The sequence below is a fragment of the Heterocephalus glaber genome, unplaced genomic scaffold (assembly GCF_053883595.1).
Source record: "Heterocephalus glaber isolate CG9 unplaced genomic scaffold, H.glaber_assembly_v1.0 deba00000546, whole genome shotgun sequence".
In the NCBI taxonomy this organism is placed as follows: Eukaryota; Metazoa; Chordata; class Mammalia; order Rodentia; family Bathyergidae; genus Heterocephalus; species Heterocephalus glaber.
Window position 1 is genome coordinate 13,402,644 of NW_028258147.1, and position 22,501 is coordinate 13,425,144.

At 35.2% G+C, this 22,501-nt stretch overlaps 1 protein-coding gene across 22 annotated transcripts in view; it reads left to right on the top strand.

Annotated features, from left to right (window-relative positions):
* Cadps2 (calcium dependent secretion activator 2) overlaps positions 1-22,501 on the top strand; it is a 557,170-nt gene that overhangs the window by 523,231 nt on the left and 11,438 nt on the right. For 20 of the 22 annotated variants that reach the window (XM_087204429.1, XM_087204444.1, XM_087204446.1 and 17 more), the window contains one exon: positions 8,449-8,556. In XM_087204429.1, coding sequence (XP_087060555.1) covers positions 8,449-8,556 — 108 coding nt within the window. Of the gene's footprint in view, positions 1-1,608; positions 1,760-8,448; positions 8,557-22,501 lie in introns of all 22 variants that reach the window. The other 2 variants (XR_015448631.1, XR_015448632.1) reach the window with 1 other exon arrangement.

The window sequence follows — 22,501 nt, forward strand, 5'->3', positions numbered from 1 at the left end:
ATTCATTTCGTTTTGCAAATGTGAGCTAATAAATTTTTTTAAAAACAATAAGCATGGGCTGGGGATTTAGCTCAGTGGTTCTGCTGCCTGCCTTGCAAGCACAAGGTCCTGAGTTCGATCCCCAGTACCAAAAAAATAGAAAAACTACCTAAATAAGGGCCAGAGATTTAGCTCAGTGGTACTGTGCCTGTCTTGCAAGCGCAGTGTCCTGAGTTCGATCCCCAGTACCGAAAAAATAAAAATAAAAAGCACAAGATCTGGACTGAATGAATCTGTAGCAACAGTAATTTAGAGGGGAACCTCAGCCTGACAGGTATAGCCATTATGTTAAATACAGGACCAGAATGAAAATGTTCACATGGCTTTACAGACAGGTACATTAGACCAAAACCAAAAATTCAGTAGGGCTCAAGTATTATACTGTAACAGAAAACAAAAAATTGCTTACATAGGAGATTGGTAGGATTACCTGAAAGCAATATATATTTAAAATTTTGTGAAAAAAACATGTGTAACAATAATGTGGGGTAGTTGCTTTTTTAAAAAATCAGGTAGGATGGATCTGTGGAGGCTGCACAGGAAGGTTTACAAACAAGCTGAAGAACCAGACTGCTTGTGTTTGAATCTTTGCTCCATCGCTTTGTTTATTATCAGTGTGACCTTGCACACCAATTCCTTTATCTTCTGAATGGAGACATCATTGTACCTCTTACAGGCTTACTGTGATTAATCACATTTCATGGTTCCTAAAGTAGAATTAGTGCTCAGTAAATACATTTACCATGCATTATTGTTGGTTATAATAAAATCTAGTGTCTAGATTTCAGATTTTTTATCATATCTGTGTTATAGTGGATACATCACATAATTCTTTTTAAAACAATACATCTTTTTATTTCCTCCTGCAGAAAGCAGCCAGGATAATTAAGGTCTCATCATAGAACATTGGTCCCTTATCTGGAAATAATGACTCAAAGAAAAAAGAAACTCTGTTAGAATAACTAGAAGAAAGCCCAAGAGACAAGATAGCCAAGTTTAATATCAATGTTCTTTAATCTTCATTAGTAATTCTTTCAGATATTCTCTCCTTTATGATACTTGCCAAGAATTTCTAGTCTTTCCATTCCTTATTGCAAGATTCCCCTGTGTGGCTTGAACATAACTTTATGCTACAAAGACTTAGTATGAAATCTAGGATCCAAGTTCAAGTCCTTCCTTTGCCCTCAACTAGCTACCTGACCCATGGACTTCCATTTTCTCAACTGTGAAGTAAGGATAACAATATAATCACTGCATGGTCTCCCTCACATAAAGCACAATGGAAATAAATGGAATTGTTTCTTCTATTCAAAGTGATACCCCCTGCTACCATGCATTTTTCTGCACATTCCAGCCCAATTTCAGAATGCAACAAGCTTCCAAAATAAAGATACTACTGTTCACAGTAAAAAATATTACATTTCATTTGCACCCTCCCCATCTTAGAGTAGTAAGCACTTTGCACTTATCAGTGTTGACTTTTAGAAGTATAACTGGTCAGTTCAATGACACTGGTGTTTCTCTCCTCCCTCCTTTGCTTAACTGCTCCTGATACTGTTTATTTTTTAGATAAGGTCACCTGTCTACTCGTTGGTTTACGTCATAATGAGAGCTCTGCAGAACTTGGGGAATGGAGCTCCTGCCCACTGGGACATAGTCACCTGGTGAGAGAGATGTACACACCAGGACCAGATTTAGAATCATATCATGAAAGGAACAGGCAAGGATGGGGAATTGTGTATTATGCTTGTAATGAGAGTTTACTTGTCTACCTTTATCCCCAGTATTTGCCCATCTAGCTCTTCTTTCTCACCAAAAGTCAGTTCACAGCTTACCTCTGCTCATTGGCATACTAGCATTCAGACCTCCCTTAATTTAAAACATAAAAGGTTCCAAATCGGGCTGAGTAAATCAATCACGGTCCTCCTTCTAAATATTAAAATCTAAAAATGAAATAATATTCACATCATTTTAATTTATTCAAATCCTCACATAGTTGAGGGGAAAGTTAATGAACAGTATTGAAACTGACAGATTTAATGACTTTGTCATCACTGAGATCATTACAGGTATGGTGTGAAGCTTATATGATATTAGGTCGTTCCTTTGGTGCTGCCATATCAGCATTGAGTCCTCAAATTGAGATGTTAGTAATCCTTATTATAGATCAGAAATAGCAAGAAAGATGTTAGCTGATCATAGCATTATAAGCCCTTAAATCTCAATGAAGAAATGACCTGCCTCCTTTCCTTAAGTATTTCAGGCTAATGTCTTAAACTACCATTGAGTATTCCTCTTTATTTTGGTAACAGGGATCAAACTCAAGACCTTGCACTTGCAAGGCAAGTGCAGTGCCACTGAGCTAAATCCCTGGCCCCCGGTATTCCTTTTACTATATAAAATAACCTTCTCTTTGGAAAGATTTTCCCCATTGATACAGAAGTGTCTGAACCTGTAAATGCTTATACCAATTGTTTCTAGACTATGCAGAGGAAATGGTATAAAGCATTCATTTGAATATAAATTTATAGGAGCATTAATTATACCAGATTTTGTTATTACTCTCATAGCATTACAGAAGGATTTCTCTTAAAGACTGCTCAGGGAACAGAAGACCCCAAATCTAGGGCAAGAACTCTGGAGTAATGTGATGCTCTGTCTTTCAAATGAAGGGCGAATGAAATGTACATACCTAATGCACACATGTTATACCCTCCAAAGATGTTTTCAAACGGGTATGCCATCATCTTTAATTGAGAATTTCCTGCTTCTCAATTTGGAGTCAAAAACAAATATATAGTAGTGTTAATTAATAGAATTTTTTCTTTTCTTTTTTTTTGGTACTGGGGATCGAACTCGGGACCTTGCGTTTGTGAGGCAGGCGGCGGAACTACTGAGCTAAATCCCCAGCCCCTAGAATTTTGAATACTGTTCAGTTCAACAAAGAAAAAGGTGATTTGTGGCCACTGCGTTTTAGGAATAATAGTTTGGAATTTTTTTTAATGAGAATTTCTTTCCTTCACTGCTTTAAAAAATTACAAAATTTACTAGAAAATCTTGAAAATTCCCTATTTTTCTAAATATCATCATTTAAATTTCCTCCCCTCCACCCTTTTTATGAACTGTTTCTCTTCCCATCAGACTTAAGTGTTGGGATGAATCTAATTTGAAGGCTTCAGCTCTGTGTAGTTTCTTTTGGCTTTCTGCATGAATACAATATACCAATTCTCCCTGGTAGAAAATTTGATAAATATATTTGGATTTTTACAATGTAATCATCATTGGTATATGTAAAACTTTCTGTTTTTTAAGTTTTTGAGAACATTGACTTATTTTAACTTTTTACAACATTTTTATTCAAATACAAAAATACAAAATTGATGTATAAATGCCAAAGTAATAAAAGATATATTAAACAGTGAAAACAGTTTTTTTCAATATCTGAGATAATGTATTTGTAGACTTATATCCTGTGTCCCCCAATGATCAGTGATAAACTAGTACTGAATCTTAACTGAGATGAACTATGGAGTGTTCCCATAACCATTTCAAGTTTAGAAGATGTGATCTTGTGATATCTTACTAGACGTACTTTTTAAAATGGTAATGAATGACCCGATGCATGTATTTCATTTGTGAAGCATTTAGATCATCAGGAATGAGGATATCACAGATTCGCTCTTGATTGTTTCTTAAAGGCAAGTTTTTCCACGTTATGAGAAGTGCACTTTAAAATTAAGTCAATTATGCTGTAGCTTCTTGTTAATCTTTGAGACTAGAATAGTATATTTAAAAATTTGTCTCCTTGTTAAACAGACACCGTGACAGTGTTTGTGTAGTGTATTGTTAACCTCCATTGGAAGGTTAAGCGGATTCTTCTGTATCTAAATCTGTTGCTGTGAAAAATGACTGCAGCACTGCACCCACCTACCCCTGAATGGGGAAAGCGAAGACTTGCACCTGTGGGATTAGGTGTAGCAGCAGGAAGTAAGAGCGTTTGCAGCATATAATTAACAAGGAATTTTTTTCTCTCTCTTTAAGCAGCATGTTCATCTTGCTAGGTTAACTAGTAATTAACGCTTGAAAAAAAAATTGCTGGAGTCTGCACCCTTACTTAAACTCATTCACTCATGACGTATTCGATTACTTATCCATCCAGTGTCAGAGGAACTCACCTTTACATACTTCGTTTCCTTCCATAGTGATTGATTTCTTTATGCTCAGGGGGGAATTTTTTAGATTTTTGTGTCTTTTTACTATAACTTTGAGAGCCAAAATCTGTTCTTTTCTGGTCAGATTTAAAGTAATTTAGGAACTCCTCTTTTGATCTGAAGATGATTACGTTAATAAACAAGATGGAAAAGTGCTTAGTGACCTGAAGATCTAAGAGGTTTAAATAAGAGTATAAAAAAAAAATTTATTCTCCCTAAATGGTATTTAATATATGAGAGTGCTAGCCATGTGATTTTTAATTGTTATTTTCTCATATTCATTAAGGAAGGTATAATTTAATTACCAATTTTGAAAAGATTTCTAAATATAACTCTCTAGGATAAAATATTCTTGATAAAATGTCATCCAAATCCAATATTGAGGTTCAACATGCCGCCCCTTTTGTAACAGGACTTGTAGCTATATATTTTAATTCCACAGTGTAATCACATGCATTGTTTACACTTCAAAACATGCCCCAAAACTTAGTACTGTGCCTAGTTTGATTTTTTTCTTCAGTATACTTCCTTTCCTGATAAGAAACATTTAGTGGTGGAATTATATGCAGTGATTTTCAAAGTGTGTAAATTTGACTGCCATAAAACAAGAGTCCTAGTACAAAGGAGCACTGAACCAGTGCTAATGTCTTCTATCCAAACACATTTGTACTGTACGTAGAAACTGTTTAAAAGGAAAATTACATCTTTTTCAGCAATTTATCAGAGATAATTACCCTTCATAAACCAAATGAAGGATAAAGTGTTTTAAAGAACTATAATTCTAATTGGTAAATGTCACCAGCTGTTGCAGTTACTCTTACTTGTGTATATTCTTTTAATGATTATAGTCTCATGCCACAAGCTACATGAAAATATATTCACTAGGTGTGAAATTCCCATATGTCACAGTTTCAAGAATAGGTAAACAGCTCAAAGATAAAGGAAGAAATAATGCTAATGAGGAATGTAAGAATTCTAGGTTTTGTTTTCCAGGCAAATAGATCTTAATTTGCTAAAGGAGAAGAATATGCAATTTCAAAAAGAAAAAGAAAGAATTTGTTGGAACAAAATTTTAAATGAGCTTTATTTCACATCCTCAACCAGAGACTTTTGTATCCTTAGAAAGTTATAATATATGTATACTCAGCCAGAAAAAATGAGAAATTAGAGATATTTATAGCTAAATGGATGCACATTGAGGTGATACTCTTAAGTGAAATAAATAGGACACACATGTATAAATACCGAATAGTTTCTCTGGTGTGAGAAACTAAGTGTAAGGACTAAAATGTATAATAAGTAATGTGAAATAGGAAGAAAAGGGGCAAAGGGGAAGGAAGTGGGAGGGGTAGGGGAAAGGAAAGAAGGGAATGGAATTAATATGGAAAATGGAAAAATAGGAACAAAATCTTTGTAAATAGGAATGGAGAGGTTGAAGGGAGGGCTAGGCAAGGGTGAAAAATAAGAACCAAGAGAGACTATGTAAAGGTGGAAATTTCCAATGATGAATGTCATTATATTGTACACCTAAAATGTACCAGTGATTAGAATGAATAATCGATAATGTGAAATAGGAAGAAAAGGTCCAAAGGGGTAGGGGTAGTGGGAGGGGCAGGGGAAAGAAAAAAAAATTCCCAACTTATACATTTCAGTATTTTGTCCTCTGAGTCAGCCAGCAGGAAATAAAATTTAGCTTTCTTTTAGGATTAAATTATAAAGTATTTGTTGGAGTTTAGTGATAAAAGATAAAATTCTTCCTGGAAAATGTTTCACATCTGATATCTTGAAATTGATCAAGGAAATAGAAAAAATTATCCTTTTGTCTATGGCAAGTGTATAAAGTTATTATTCCTTACTCTTCCTGGCCAGAATTTCCTTTCCACTGAGTCTGATGGGTTAAGTGACTGAGTGGATTAAATTTCCAGGCATAGTTTTCCTTTGAAAAGCAGAAATAAGACTGAAGTTGGGTGGCGAGAAATATTAAGGCAAGCCTCTGGGTTGTCTGTTCTTCCACTCCCAGTATAGCTATACCCAGTGCCTTGGTATTATATGTATCATATCATCTTGTTTCCAGGTACCTGCCTGAAACTCAGACACTGAGATAACTTGCTCTTAATTATAGAAAACTGTTCTCATGTTTTCATCCTGTGGCAGTATATTTTCTCATTTTCAGTGTTTTGACAAAGTTTGAGAGGCATAAAGAGAGATATTTATCTTATGGGTTAGTTACCCTCCTCAAATATCAGTACCAGTAATTTGTACAATTTAACCTGCCTCTTCATTTGAAAATTTGATGTATAACTCTCCCAACCCCCCAAAGAAATGCCACATTTTCCTCGCTATAGTTACTTAGACTTTCAAATGCTGGTTATAAGAATTTTGTAGAAAAATAGTGAAGGAGTGAATTTGTTAAGTTGCTTCCTTCAGGTTTGCTGTATATGTTATGTATGGATATTTTTGAAGGAGAGACCAGTATGGACATTTATATGTATAGGTATTTCAAATTTTAATTTTTTATATAGTGTTATGGTATAAAGATTCTTGAATTTATATGGTATATAAATTTAGGCTGAATATAAGAACAGTAAGAATGATACTTACCACACAGAAATAATTTTCTAACAGAAAAGCAAACAAACATCTATAAATAGCATAAGTATGATAGCTTATTGCCTATACTACATATTGGTTAACAGATGCCAATTTTATTATGATATGTAAAATATTTTCTCTCCCCCCTCCAAAAAAACGTGGCAAAGACTTTCTGTTCTTTAAGAAGATGTTACCACTATGCTAGCATCACTTAGATGTATAGCTTGAGTTGTTTTTCCAGAAGTAGTAATAGTTAAATGATCTATGTTCTTTTCCATCTGATTTTCTTATAATATTTACTTTTGTAGATGAGTTCTTACCGAGGGTTACAAGTGCATCGTATGGACATGAAATGATGCAAGGCTATCCTACTTGGACATCAGCTCCACTATTTTGTTCTAATATACTCTAATCAAATAATGCAAAGTATGAATTAAACCTAGATGTAGATATTTTCATTAGCTAGTAATGCTTTGTGAAATTCAAAACAAAACTAATCATAAGTTGCAAGAGAAAACTCTTTAATAGCCGTTTAGGATTTTATCCCTTCCTAGTACTGATTTTCTAGCCTACAGCAAAGAAAAACAATGTTAACTCTTACACCTCCTCTAACATTAGAAGATATCAAATGTTAGATAACTTTAGAAAGTTAAGTAATTCACCTCTTCATCTCTACATAGAAGACTAGTTCATTGGTATTCTTATTGAATGTCTGAAATAAATCCTTGGGATAGTATTGATAAATAATAAGTAAAAGCAGTGAATAATATACAACATGGTTTATGTTTCACTTCATAATATATTAAATCTTTTTTATCCCACCCTTCCCAGCATGGGAATCGAGCCCAAGAGTGCTGTATCACTGAGCTAAGCTATATCCCCAGCCCTTTTTTTTTTGGAGGTACCGGGAATCAAACTCAGGACCTTGTGCTCTTGAGGAAGGCCTGGCACCACTGAGCTAAATCCCCAGCTCCTCAGCCCTTTTTTAATTTTTACTTTGAGACAAAATCTTGCTATGCTGCCCAGACTGGTGAACTTATTCCCCTGAATATCATAGTAGTCAAAAGAAGCAGTCCAAAGAAAACAAATATTTCAATAGTACATATTGATAAACCAGTGAAAGATGATGAAAAAATGAATTGTACTTATAGTTAGGAAATAATTTCATGTGAGAAGTTTTTGAAAAAAAATCTCTCATTTATACTGTATGGCATATTGACCTTTCACATAGCCCTTTTATAAAGGTATCTATAGGGCCGGGGATTGAGCTCAGTGGCACTGTGCCTGCCTTGCAAGCGCAAGATCCTGAGTTCAATCTCTGGCACCAAAAAAATAATGAAAAAACAAAAATAAAAAATAAAAAAAAGATCTGCAGTCTTACAACTATATATTTCTCATCTTTTGAATAATAAATATGACCTCAAAGAGTGACCATCAATCATAAACTGTTTAATTATGGAATTTATTGAAGGTTCTTATTTTTATTTAGTCTACATCATATTTTACTAGAGCAATTTTCAAAATTACTTTCCAGGAAACAATTAAATAATAAATTCCTAATGAAACCTAATATTACTTTATTCCTTATGCTTTTCCCTTACAACAGAAACCAGGAATGGATCTGGCAGACACCTATATTATGTTTGTGCGGCAAAACCAGGACATTCTTCGAGAAAAGGTCAATGAAGAAATGTATATAGAAAAGTTGTTTGATGTAAGTAGTTACACTGGAAAGGTTTGCTGGTGTTAAAGATGTACTGCAAAGAGAAAAGTTGCATTTTGATGTTATGTTTGCAGAGCAGACTCTTCTTGATCCTTTTCCTTCTATGCAACAAATATGTGAATAATTTTTATATTTCCTTGACTGCTGATAGAAGCCTTAATTAGCTTCCTTTTCTACATGAAAACTGTCACTTTTACAAGGAGAGTCTCAACAACCTTTGGAGGTTAGTTTTAACAAGCACAATGGTAATCAGTTTACCATTGTATACAGCTTCATTTCATTTGCCTTTGCAGAATTCCATAAACAGAACATGTGGTAATGAATTTGTTTCCTACTGTAGAAGTTTTTTGAGTCAATATATTCTTCAGTTAAAGAAACACACTGCAGGAAAGCCAAGTATCTGCCACTGCACTGTTATTGAACATTTTCATCTCTATTTAAGGTACTGATATGTGTTAAAAAATATATACTACAGTCTTCCCTTAGGCATGACAAAGAGACCTAGGGGATTATGGTTTTAGATACCATGATTATCAAGTTTTGTTTATTGAGTATCTATAGAAGTAACTAAGAGAGCAGTCAATTTAAATAGCAATGTCGTCATTCACTTGCAATTATTAACAGTCATTTCAAGGGAAATGCCACTCTGCTTGAGACAAAACTTTGCATAACTAACCACAATGCTGATTCTAAAATATAGTATTTGCTTTGAAGTGTATTTATTTATGTACATCTTCTATGCATTTTAGGAATGCTTTTCTGGCACTTTCATTTAATTATGCAAGTTACTGCAAATGTTTTCATAACAGCAATTCACGGGCTTTCTGGTGACACTTCAGCTGTGGCAGTTACAGAAGGTCTTCTGCGTCATCATCCCCACCATGATCTGTCCTGTCAGTGTTCGCTGTTTGTCAGATTGGGTGGTCAAAATGAATCTTATCTTTCTGACTTTATGTTTCCAGCCTCTACCCAGGCCATTTTACAATAAAAGTATCATCTGTTTTAATAAGCTAAGTGTTAATATGTGTGAAAAGAATGATTTCCTAAAAGCTTTGATGCCCTGCAGGGGTAGAAAAATTATCATCCATCCAGCTGGCTCTTTTACAAAATACTGAAACCATATTAGCAACTTCTCCTTCCATTTGTTTTTGCTCTGTAAGCATATGTTTCATTTCCAAATTCTCTTTTACTTTTTTGCTTATGTGGTGTTTTTCAAAAATGTTGAACAGAAACGGAAGTTGAGTTGATGCTATTTCTATTATGTTTCTTCCTAGTATAGCTAAAGCACATATTCTATGGTGAAAATAAGCTAGAGCAGTCCTGGAAATAGACCCTTGGAGATAGATTTGTTGGGAATAGGGAGTGGGAGGCAGGATGTTTTCTTAACATCTTCATTTCTTTGTCTGGAGGACCTATTAGTGACCTACAAAGTTTAACCATTCTTGTCATCAGTTCATAACAAATGTAGAATTTTTCACCGCAGTTAAACTCCTCTTCCTTTGTGAATTTTTTTTGTAAGAACATGTATGCAGCAACAATAACAAATGGAGCTAACTAAATTGCTTCCAAGGAGGCCAGCATTCAAATAATGCACTAGTTTAATGTCCTGGTTATTTATACTTCTCTTTTGATACCTAAGCATATGGCATGACTGTCAGTTTGCTTCCAAACTATTGTGTTTTAGTCCTGAAGGTTTTGTCATTTTGCATATCCCCAGTAGAGCACTGGACTTGTTATTTGTAAAATAATTGTAATGTCCTTAAACATTCTAATACTTTAAGTTGCACATTTCTGTTACTTTAATTAAAATAAAAATAGACCCTAATTTCATTGATATGTCATCAAGAATAATATGTATGAGGAGATACAAAGAGCCCCTAATTAGCCAAGACTGAATTTGCTTCAATTACAGTTAGTAAATGAGAGGTTATCAAGTATGTGTTGAAAGGTAAAGTAGAATGTGTATCTTAAGCAACAGATCATTACTGAGAGACATTATATAATTATTGGAAATCCACTTGGCTGGAGCTTAAAATAATATTGTTAGGTGTCAAGAAACAGTTGAAAATAATGACCCTAAATATGCTGTTAGCAACCTTAGCCTATTACAGATAAAAGATTGAACAGAACAATTTCACTCAACATCATGACAAACTTTGTTATTCCAATTAGAGAACTTCCTATATAAGTAAGTAAATTGATCCTCCTGAGTTCAGATGCAGCAGAAAACATGCACACACACACACACACACACACCTTATTATTTATCAACTCAGGTAAGGGACCAGCAGTTTCTGGACATCCAATATGAAGGCTTAACTCTTAGAGAATGTCATACTATTTACTTGGATGAAATTCACTTACCAGATCTAACACTATTTTGATATAAAATAATTAGCCTACAAGACATTTATTCTGGAGTGGAGAGGGAAGGGGAAAGGGATGGGGAAAAAAAGAGAATTGAATAAAAAATGGAAATATAGAGCTTTTGCAAATGGAAAGGAGAACAAGGGTTGGAGGGAAAAAGGGATGAAAAAAGAATTAAGATGTGTTAGGTATATGTGCAAACTCCCCACAATAAATGTATTCATTAGATACCATAAGTATATACCAAAAAAAAAAAGGAGAAGAAAGAAAAGACATTGATCCTGGCCTAAACCCTTTAAAAAAGAACTCATGTGTTCTAAACAATCTTCTTTCTAAAAGAGGCTATTGGTAAGTCTGTGGAACTTTCCCTAACTGCTTATGATGTCCATAGCTCTAAAATTTTTGATCAGATATGACCAAAAGCAAAAAAAAGACAGTTGCCCTAGATTTGTGTCTAGCACTTTGAGACACCTTGGAACGTCAACAGTAACATTCTCCTTGTGTAACCTACACAGCCAGACACCATGAAATCTGTGGCAGGAGTATTCTATACTGTTCTTGTTCTGGCCTCCATAGATGAGCTATTTTGCTTCTTAACCTCAGAGCACTTTAGAGGGAAATGATGAAAATCTGTATACTCTTAAAGCCACAAATAGGATAAATTAAATTTTTCTGTCAAATTCTGAAATGGTAAAGTTAAAAGTTATAATAGAACACATGTAAAGGAATTCACTTTTACCCTATAACTAGTTGAACTTATGAAAGGCTTTCTGCACAAAACAGAAATAATTTCAAATACTATAAATAAATGATGACAGGTTCATGCTGTTAACCAAAATAACTGAGTTGAAGATATGTCTCTAATCTTCCACTCTATCATCAGGTTTTTTTGTTTTTTGTTGTTCTTGTTTTGGTTCCGGGGATTGAACTCAGGACCTTGTGCTTGCAAGGCAGACGCCAGAACCACTGAGCTAAATTCCCGGCCCTCCACATTATCAAAATAGTATTAGCTGTTGTCACTGCTATTCCCTGGCACCTCCATATGCCAAAAACATGTGCTAGGTGCTTTACCTATATCATTTCCAAACTTCTGGTCATCATCCGTATTTTATCCTATTTTTAAATTAAAGAAACTTCCACTGAGAAATGATAAGTGACTTATTAAATGTCAAGCTTTGAAACTGACTCTCTTCAAAGTCCACTTATCAAAGTTCATGCTGTCTCAACCATACTTCAGAGTTACAAAATTTGAAATGATAAGATAGTCCTTTGGGAATACCACAGGACTGAATCCAGAAACCTCAGTTCCAACCACAGTATTGCCATTGGTTGTCTGGATAACTTTCAAAAGTTATGTCATTTGTTCCAGACACAGGTTAGTTACCGCAGCATACATAAGTAAAAATACTGGAGGGGCCGGGGATTTAGCTCAGTGGTTTCGTCGCCTGCTGCGCAACCACAAGGACCCGAGTTCAATCGCCGGTACCAAAAAAAAAAAAAAAAAAACTGGAAAATTCAAACGGTTTCTGAACCCTTCCAGGTTTTAACCAGTGATTCTTTTCATATCAGTTTTTAGCAGAAGTGACACAAATTAAGTCATTTGCATAAAGAGTCCTGTGACTCAAGGTAGCAATTCTTAAGTTCTTTTGTGATAGCCAAGTGGAAGCAAGGTGTCCCAGCTAAGAAGTAATAGCAAGTGCAGTAAATAAGTAGAAAAGAGTCTATATAAAACAATAGTTGTTCCACATGACATTTTGTGTATCTTATACCACTGTCTTGAAATGCAAATTTAGAACAGTAGTTAGAACTCATATATTTTATATTCATGCCTCACTTCTCCACGTGATCGGGATAGTAAAACAGAAGTTATCTCTGCCTCTGAAGTGGTTATTGAAACATAATACTAAGTTTATAACCTTCATGTTACATTTACTTTTCAATTAATAATAGTTCCCTGTCTGAGTAAGAGAAATCTAAAGGTAGTTCTCCTATAGTAGGAAAAATCAGGGATAAACCGGGACGGGCATCTGATTTGTGAGCAATTTCTCATACACCAGAGTCCTTTTTGAACATAAAAACCATTGCCACAAGTCTTTTTAAATTTATTGTCAAATGAAAACCATCTTCAAGTTGTCTAATGTTAATATAGAAGTATAACGAAGATTTTTTAATTCTTCATTTCCATTTTTAATGTTGCCTGTGGAGTTTGTTCCCAGGCACAGTGGATGCTCACTCACCTGGGTTTCAGGTCAGATGGTACCAGCCACAGGTATACAAGTGTCAGGAAAGATGTTGGGGCCATTCCTGGAGAGCTGTGCTGCTCTGGGCTAGAAAGTGGTGTTGTGTTAGAAGCCAAAACTGACATCTGCCCAAGATTACCCTCTGTCATCATTTCCTGAGGTCCAGGAGCAGTACAGTGTGGCTATTTGGGGTCTGGCTAAAACACATCTTATTTTCTGAGATAAATACTGTAGTAACCTTGCCTAACTCGCCAACCCTTTGTCCGTGTATTGGGCATTGCCCATCTTGAGTCCCTTTGAAACAATCACATTGTAGATTTCATGTTGCTGAAGACACACCAGGGTGCAGTATCTAATTGGTAAATCATGCAGATTAACCATTCTCTTGCGTTATAAACTGATTAAATATTTAATCATTGAGGAGTTTCATCTCAATGAAATTTTCTTTAAATATTGCTATGATGACTTGTAAAATTAAAAGTAATTCTTTAAATGCTAGCTAATCAGTTATATTCCTCCAGTGTTTCATAAAGTATTAATTTCTAAGGACTTTCTATGAAAAGAATTCTTACCTCCTACTCAAAAGTAGACATTTTAAGCAAATTGACCTAAACTATATAAATGGGTTCATTTATGCTATGGTAAAAAAAATGAAAATATTGCAAGTGAATATGCTTCTAAAAGTAAAACTAATTTTGCCCTTATGTGCCCGTTTGTCTCTGGACTGCCAAATATGAAATGAATAAGGCTTTTTCATGTAAGTTTATTTTATCTTTGGTAACATTAGCATTACTCTTACTTACAGACTCAGTGTATTACTTTGTTGTTTTCCCACAAATAGTCAAAATCATCAAAACATGAATGGGCATGACAATTAGGTAAAACATTCCACAATACTATTGGTCATATGTATTTAGAAGTGACCATGTTCTTTTTCACTCATATTCTTTGGGTGAGGTTTTATGCCTATGTAATTGACCTCTTTATTAGCAATAAAGGCTAGAACCCATTGAGATGGAAGACTGTCTTTGCCCTCTTTCTTTTCTTATAATTCTCTGACAGATATACTCTCTCAGGTGAATGTCAATTTAAAAATGGCAATTTTCTTTTCAATTGATCTTCCTCTTTCAAATTATTATACAGCTTTGTTTGTAGACTAAATTAATATAGATTACCATTACAGAGTATGTTTTGGTTTGGGTTTTTGTTTCTATATAAAAAGTATACAAATATAATACATTAACTTTTGGTCCCTTATGCCCAACCATGATTTTTCTGTCAACATTCAAAAGTAAATACTAATATTACCCATGTGTCATAATTATTTTCCTTTTCTATCAGTAGAAAGGACTAAATAATAAGTTCAATGATATATTTGAGGCTTCCTGGGATAATTTATTTCTAAATATTGTTATATTGTTATATTTTCTGCCCTGATACCTAATTATGTAGTTCAGTACTGTAAAAGTAGATTTAAAAGCTTGAATAATCCATTTGTTATATATCTTCTAGAAATAGCATCTATTTACCTCATATCTCACATATTTTAGCACCAGAGTTAGCTGCTTTAACACACTGCTTTCCAGATGTTGCAGTGTTGTTGTTGTTGTTTCTAATTGTATATATTCCTGCTTTGTTTTACCTATGTATTTATACTCCTACTGAAGTTGGCTGATCTCTTTTAAGATACTCATAATCAAACCTGTTCTCTATGTTTTCTTGTCTGCCTCAGGAAATGCTATACAGAACTTGCTCCTTATGGTTTTTTTTACCCCCCTCAAAGTTTGTTTCTCTTTAAAACCTCTCAAATTACAGAATGAATGCTCTCTGGTTCATTTGAGTTAATAATCTTCATTTTAATGTTATTATTTGTAAGTGTAAGAATTTATAAAAGGATCTACTTTTGATGTATGGTATATGCCAAAATAGCTTTGGCAAGTCCAGACGCTGTTCAGAGAGGCCAAAGGCCCTTATTTGAATCTAAGCTGTTGTTGAATTAAAACCTAAGAAACTTGAGATAAGCGTGCCTAATTGCCTAAAAGAAACTCAACAAGAAAATGTATTGTAGCTTGTTGATCTTATTTCTTTGATAATTCAAAAGAATCTTTAAGAAATATGTGGACTTCTTACTTAGATTCTTGAAATGTGATCGTGGAACGCAATTGTCATTTGGCACATTCCCAGAAATACACATCTTTGCATGAGGCACCTGGACATATGTGGCAGGTCTGGTAGAATCAGCTAATTAACAACACAGGCTTAAACAGGCACCTCATCTGGCAGTGCAGTTAGTTGCCTGATGGTGCTCAGCAGGATTTGGTAGTGCTTTTTATTTTTCTATCCTAATGGTCTGCTGCCCACCTAATTTTGCCTTATTGTCAGTCACTACTTACCGCAGCTTGGGGCCCTCCCAGGAGGCTAAATTATTATCAAAGGATTAGGGAGATGTAGCCTTGCAGCTCTGACATTTCTGATTACTTGTCTATGCCAGAACACTAATTAGCTGTGACTAATTAAGAAAAATGTTCCTGCCATAGAAAAGCATTTAAAAGAACTGAGAAGTAGAAAAGCAATTCAAAAGCTGAGCAGTGCTCAGATTTGCTGATGCTCTTTGGATTTCCACCAGAGCCTCAACTCACCTTTAATTGTACTCACAATTTTTAAAAATTCCACATGCAAACTGATTGGAAATTTTTGCTTGAATAAGAAAAAAATATTGATCACCTAAGCTCTCTTAGCAATGGTAAAATTGTTGTCGATGAATAGAAGATGACAGAATTTTATATTCATTGAGAAATTTTTCTGAACATCAATTGCAGAAAGATGCATTTGCATTCATCCACACAAGCCAAAGACTTAATAAGTTCTAAAGAAATTAGAACATGATCACTAACACATTTCTACATGTTAGATTATAAGCAACATGTTGAACATTTCCAAAATTTCACCTTAAGATGGTCTGGAAATTCTGACTCTGCCACGTAGATCCTGGCTTTACCCCGGTGACTTTGCATGCCTGCACTTCAGCTGGCCACGAGTGACTTATTAATGAGAATGCCTAGACCTCCCCTGAGACCAGCATGTCTAGAAGTTGACCAGTACATTGTTTTCATAGAGCAGACAGCTACTACTCTCCTTTCCTTCAGTCCTAATTTCATAAGCTGGTAACACATATGGCTTTAAGGCCATTGCCTACAGTGGCTTTTTGTACTCCCCCTCTGTGAGCCACCTCCTTTTTGAGCCCGCTCTACAGCCCCTTCTGCAGGGTCAGCACTATTCACACATGGGCACAGCAGTGGCAGCTAGGTTGCCACTATTGGCTAAATCCAACTAAAAGACATCTGTGGAAGGAAGAAGCTTTTGTGGCTAAACCATCATTCAGTGGGTTTATTGAATGCATTGATAGGAAATTATATAAAATGACCATTTTAAAGAACATAAACACCTAAAGAGACCTATTATAGTTCCTAATCTTAGCCCAACTCCAGAAGAGAACCATCCAAATTTCACTATCTTAATGTGAACAAAATATTTGGTTTGAAAAAAGGAAATTTCTTACCCCCACCTCATCTAAATTCTTTATACTTCATTTTAAACCCATTTCCCCCTTTTCTCTCACTGGAGAACAAAAAACAGGCAGCCAGCATCCTCTAGCAAATAATCCTTCCTATATATGAAGACAGTTATAAAGGCACCTGTCATACTTGTCTACTCCAGGATAAATAATCCCTATTTGTTTAACTTCTCTTCACAGGCCCTATTTCTAGCCCTTTAATCATCTTTGTGGCTGCCCTTTGAAACTTGTCAAAGTGCTCTCAGTCATGCTGAGGATGTAGAGTCAGGAACAGGAATCAGTATTTGAATGTGGCTGAACAAGATTCCTTCAAGTCATTTCTTTTTATGCATTCTAATACATAGATTTCTAATACTTTTGCTTTGCTCTTCTCCATAATTTTGATCCTATATAGTCGACATATTTTTATTGGCTTTCTTATTAGCCCTACTCATACATGTTTACTGATGGAGAATATCCATTCAAAAGATGTTTTGCGTGTAAAAAGTCTAGAAAACAAGTATTTCACCACTCAGTTACCACATGTAAGGAATGGTGGTGAATGTTAGGATTCGGGTGTTAGGGACTGACTTTGTCCCAAATAGTTTGATACATGTGTCACAGTGACACCATGGGATTCTAATTAGAACAGAGAGAACTCCTTTTATTATTATTACTTATCCAACTAGTATTTATTAAAGATTTCTAAAGATAGCTCACTGTGCTAGCAGCTGGAACCACAATATTAAACAAGGTAGATCAAGTTCCTGCCCTGAGGAGCTTACATTCTGATGCCCAAATGGCTCTTCTTGAGAAATGGTTAACTGCCACTTAATTTTTCATTTTTTACCTACAGAATAGATACAGATATTTTTTTCAAATGAAAATACTACAAATAATTAAAATCATATATCCTTTCAAATAAATGATCATCCTTATTCTGTTTCAAGTGATTGGAAATTTGCCAATAATTTAGTATCAACATGATTTGTACCTAGTTCCAGTACTTGTAACATCAAATACCCTGACCTCAAGGTCAAACCACATTTTCCCGATGTCTCTGCCCTGGGTTTGTTGTTGTTGTTGTTGTTGTTGTTGCTGTTGTTGTTGTTGTTGTTGTTATTGTCGTCATCATTGTTATCATCATCATTTGGTTTGAGTTTAAGTTTGGGTTTGGGTTTGGAGTAGGTTTTGAGGTTTGGGTTTGGGTTTGAGTTTGGGTTTGGGTTTGAGGGTGTTGGGGGGGGGTTGATTGAGAAAGGGTTTCATTATGTAGTTAAGGCTCCACTTGAGCTCACTTTGCAGCCCAGGCTGGCCTCAAACTCAGTCTTACCTGGCTGTCCTGGGTCCTTTGCCCAAAAATTAGGATACTCCCTCAAAGAGAATGAATATTCCCACGGCAACTATATTTTTGTACCTTTCTATAAAAACACCTCACAAATCAAACAAGTAGAGAAGGTACCCAGGACGTGTCACTAAGTGACAAAAAATATGCATGCAACATAGCCAGCCATGTCCCCAAATATGCCCCCAGCTGAGAGCCATCAGGAGTGGATCTCACGATACCCACTGGACTATACGCAGGAGCAGGCCATGCCCTGCTTAGGTGACAGCCTCTTGAGGGCTGCCCAGCATTGGGCACAGCAGCACCTGAACCTGGAGTGTCACATATCTTGGTGTGCAAGAGTATGTGGGCCCTCAGAGGTAGATCAGGAAAGGTTTTAATTTGTAGTACTTCTCTTTTTCACTCATCACCTAAAATGAATTAGACTGTCACATTTTAAGCTCCACTTTAGTCCTGTGTTATTTCTGTAGCCAATGGAATTGTTTCTTTTCTAATAATTTCTACAGTTACACCATCTATAAATTATGTTTCTATTAATGAAATGTGATTCCAGTCAATAATGAATTTAGCTCCAGTAAACATCTTTCTTTTTCCTTATGAAAAGCTGCCCTGCCATTACTTTTATATTTTATTTATAGCATATATATAATAGGCTAGGAGTTCTGTAGATGTTTAAAATATAAATAAAATACATATAAAATATAAAATGTTTTTATATATATCATTTATATTTACAAATAATTAGAAACATTTAATCCTTCAACAAATACATAATACATGCTGTGTGCTGGACATTTTGCTAAGGACTGGAGACACCAGTAAAGGTAGAGGTCAGTTAATGCCTTGCACATACTCACATCAGATTAAGACAGACATAATACATTATGCCATAACCTTACAGACACCTGGATAAAGTGCTAGAAGCAGAAAATATGGGAGCACTTAATTCTCCCTGGTAAGAAATAGTACTGGTTTCATAGCAGAGATAATGGATGACCTGAGTCTGAAGGGCTAACATGAATCTGGCCAGGAATGACATTAAAAATAGAAGTCCAGACTGAAGAAATGGCAGGCTGAGAATCCACAAATATAGAGAAGCTTAATATGTGGCAGAGATGTGGCTTATTCAGTTTACTGTAAATGATTCCTGCAGCAGTGCACCATGACTTAGAGACAGAGAGGCAGTTGTCTATTCCAAGGCCTGTGGCACTCTCAGAAAGAAGTTTTTAAATGTTTCCCATTTTTATAAGAAAACTGAAGTGGAAAGACATGCTAACAGCTCATTTAGTGGCCTAGGTTTTATCTTGAAACTTAAATTGTACAATTTAATATGAGCTGCATGGGTTCACTGTCGCATTAGAACATAGGTTGTTGATTTAAAACAGTGTTAAACAAAATCTTACAGTATTCAGAACAAGTGATTTAGCTAGATGAAAAGGTCATAGTCCCCAAATGAATCATTCTTAAAAGATGTGCCTTCTCCAAGCTGGTGTGGGCACCATTGAAACTAGATTGGCCCCTGAATCAGCCAAACCATTAGTTAATCATTTCACTCAAAAACATTAGCCAGGCCAGCATGCATTCTGTCATTGGTAACAGAATAGGGATGGGAAGGGTGGAACAAGTGATTATCTGAAATTTTCAGTTTATAGCCATTAATCTTTTTAGCACCAGGAAAAGAACTGCCAAATAAACTTATAGACAGTCCCTTAGACTGCCAAATAAACTTATAGACAGACCACAGCTCATGCAGCTTCAATTTATGAAACTTGTCTTGCTATATCATATAATCTTCTATCCAACTGAAGGGAATCTAATTCACCTGGAATTATCCCAGTTATTATAGTCATGAACTTTCAAAAGGAGAAAGAATGAAACTACCAAGATAAAGAAATTTGTTCAGTAGTCAACAAGCATTTATGGGGTATCTATATATGCCAAGACTTCCATGTTGGTGCTTTTTACATTTTCTGTTCCTTAATAAGTATTTTAATGCTTATGAATGCAGAACTTCCTGGTGGAGTTAAAAAATGAAAATCACCCTGAGTATGACTTTATTAAATGAAGAAGAAAAACAAAGACATGGATTAAATGCTTCTCTCTTCTGTGTTAAAAAAAATAATTAAGACCACATAGTGTATGCATGAACCAAGGATCTCTTCTCCACATTGTATTATTTCACTACAGTGAAAATAAATTGTTTTCTAGGGTTTTCAAGCATTAGGAGATATGGCACTTTAAACAAACCTTTAAAAGAGCATATATAGGGCCAGGGATTTAGCTCAGTGGTTTCGCCACCTGCTGCGCAAGCGCAAGGACCCGAGTTCGATCCCCTGTACCAAAAAAAAAAGAACAACATATATATAAGGGAGATACGGCATGCAGCCATTTGATTATCTAACATGGAGTGTGAGTCTTCAAAGAATTTATTTATATTACACATTATATTATGGGAGTTACAGATGTGTTTGTTCTTTGGGAATGTGAGTTGCTTCAACCTGGAAGAAGATTTAATTAGCTTCTTTGAAATAAAAGACATCTCCTGAATTTGTAGACAATCCTGTGCCATAATTCAGGAACCTCCAAGAATGGTAATTGTTTTTCTTAGTTTTCTTCTATGAGCATCAAATTACTTTTAAGAATCAGAGATTTTATTGACAGATCATAAATCCAGACTATTTCCTAGAGGAAAATAGAATTGCATAGTAGTTACAGAAACTGACTCTGGAGAGAAATCTTTACCCTGAAATCTTTACCTTTACTTAATATATTTGTTGTACAAACTTAAATAAGCAAATTACTCTAAACTCATTTTTCTCCCTATGTAAGCTTAGCTTCCGGGTAAGTAAAATGGAACTAATAATATCTAGTTCAAGATTATTGTAAGAGTTAAAGAAAATTTTAACATTCACTTGAACTTCCCATGGAAAATAAAAACTCAGATGCTTTTATAATCAGAATTTATAAGAATAATAAGCCAAGCAAGGTGGCACACACCTGCAATCCCAGTACTCTGGAAATCTTAGGCAAGTTTGAACCCAGCCTGGGAAACTTACTGACTTAGCAAAACACTATCTAAAAAAATAAGAGTTGGGCCAGGGATTTAGCTCAGTAGTTTTGCCTGCTGCACAAGTGCAAGGACCAGAGTTCAATCCCTGGTACCAAAAAAAATAAAATAAAATAAGAGTTGGGGATGTAGCTTAGTGTGAAGACCCTAAATCAACCTAGATGAAAAAGCTAGTACTGAAAAACCAGAAGGAGGAGGAAGAGGAAGAAGAAGGAGGTAATAAAAATAACACAGTTCTTTATAAATCTTATTCAGTCCTTATTACACTTTGGTTTTTTTTTCTAATATTACTGTATTTCATTAAGAGGCCAAAATGAGTAAATTAAAAACAAAAGAACACTCAGTAGAAAGTTCTGAAACTCGAGACTTCGATTTTTTTTTTCATTCTAGAAAAATTAAGCTATAGTGAAGAAGCATATAAAAACCAAAAGAATGACAATTTTGTTTTTCTCTTCGGTTCAATTTTACAAGAATCACAAGTTCATCATGCTTTTTCTCTAACAGTCAAATCTAAACTCACAATATTTCTATTGTGCATAGGAATCTTATGTTAAAGCTAGATCCATACAGTGCCCTCCCTCTGATAGGTAAGAAAACGGAGACATGCACAGATCAACTGACAGGTTCAGTCGAGCAAAGAGTATCAGAAGAAAGGCTAGGACTGCCTGCCCCCACGCCCCCAGCTGTGCCTTCACCAGTCAGTTCACCTGCCAGTCCTCAGCTGCTATGTCCGCAGATCTTTGCCCTCTTACCCCCGGGAACGTCTCTGGGCCTAGCTGAGAATGTTTGTAGAGGTCAGTTGGGTTGAATACTTCCTGAATGTTTAGCTGTAAATAGCCCGCTTTCAGTTTTCCTTAATACCTCTCTTTATCCAATTATAAGTCAACAAAAATCTCATACTTAAAACTTTCAAAATGCTTCTGCTTTTGGAGAGTGTTGTGATCAGACAGCATCAGAGGGATGCCTCAAATGAGAGAGGGGACCGATGGCCTTATATCACTTACGGTTAATATACAGTTCACATTTGAGTGTTTAGAAATGGAGAGTGAGTGAAAGAGAGCCACAAGTCACTGAAATTAAATAGATGTACTGTTGACAAAAGCAGCACTCAATGAATAATGAAGCAGTTATACTTTTTAATGTACAATACTCGTAAAACTATAGGGCATCAGTGTTGCCAGATTTTTGTTGGTTTCTAAAGCCACTAAATGATCCTAAGGATGGCTTATATTTCTCAGCCATCAAAGCCTTTAGTATTTTTTAAATTTTGTTTGTTCTTTTATTCAACTTTACACTTAAAAAGTATATACTTCCTAAGATGAAATTTTCTAGGTGTTATCTGATTTCAGTACAGTGCTTCAACT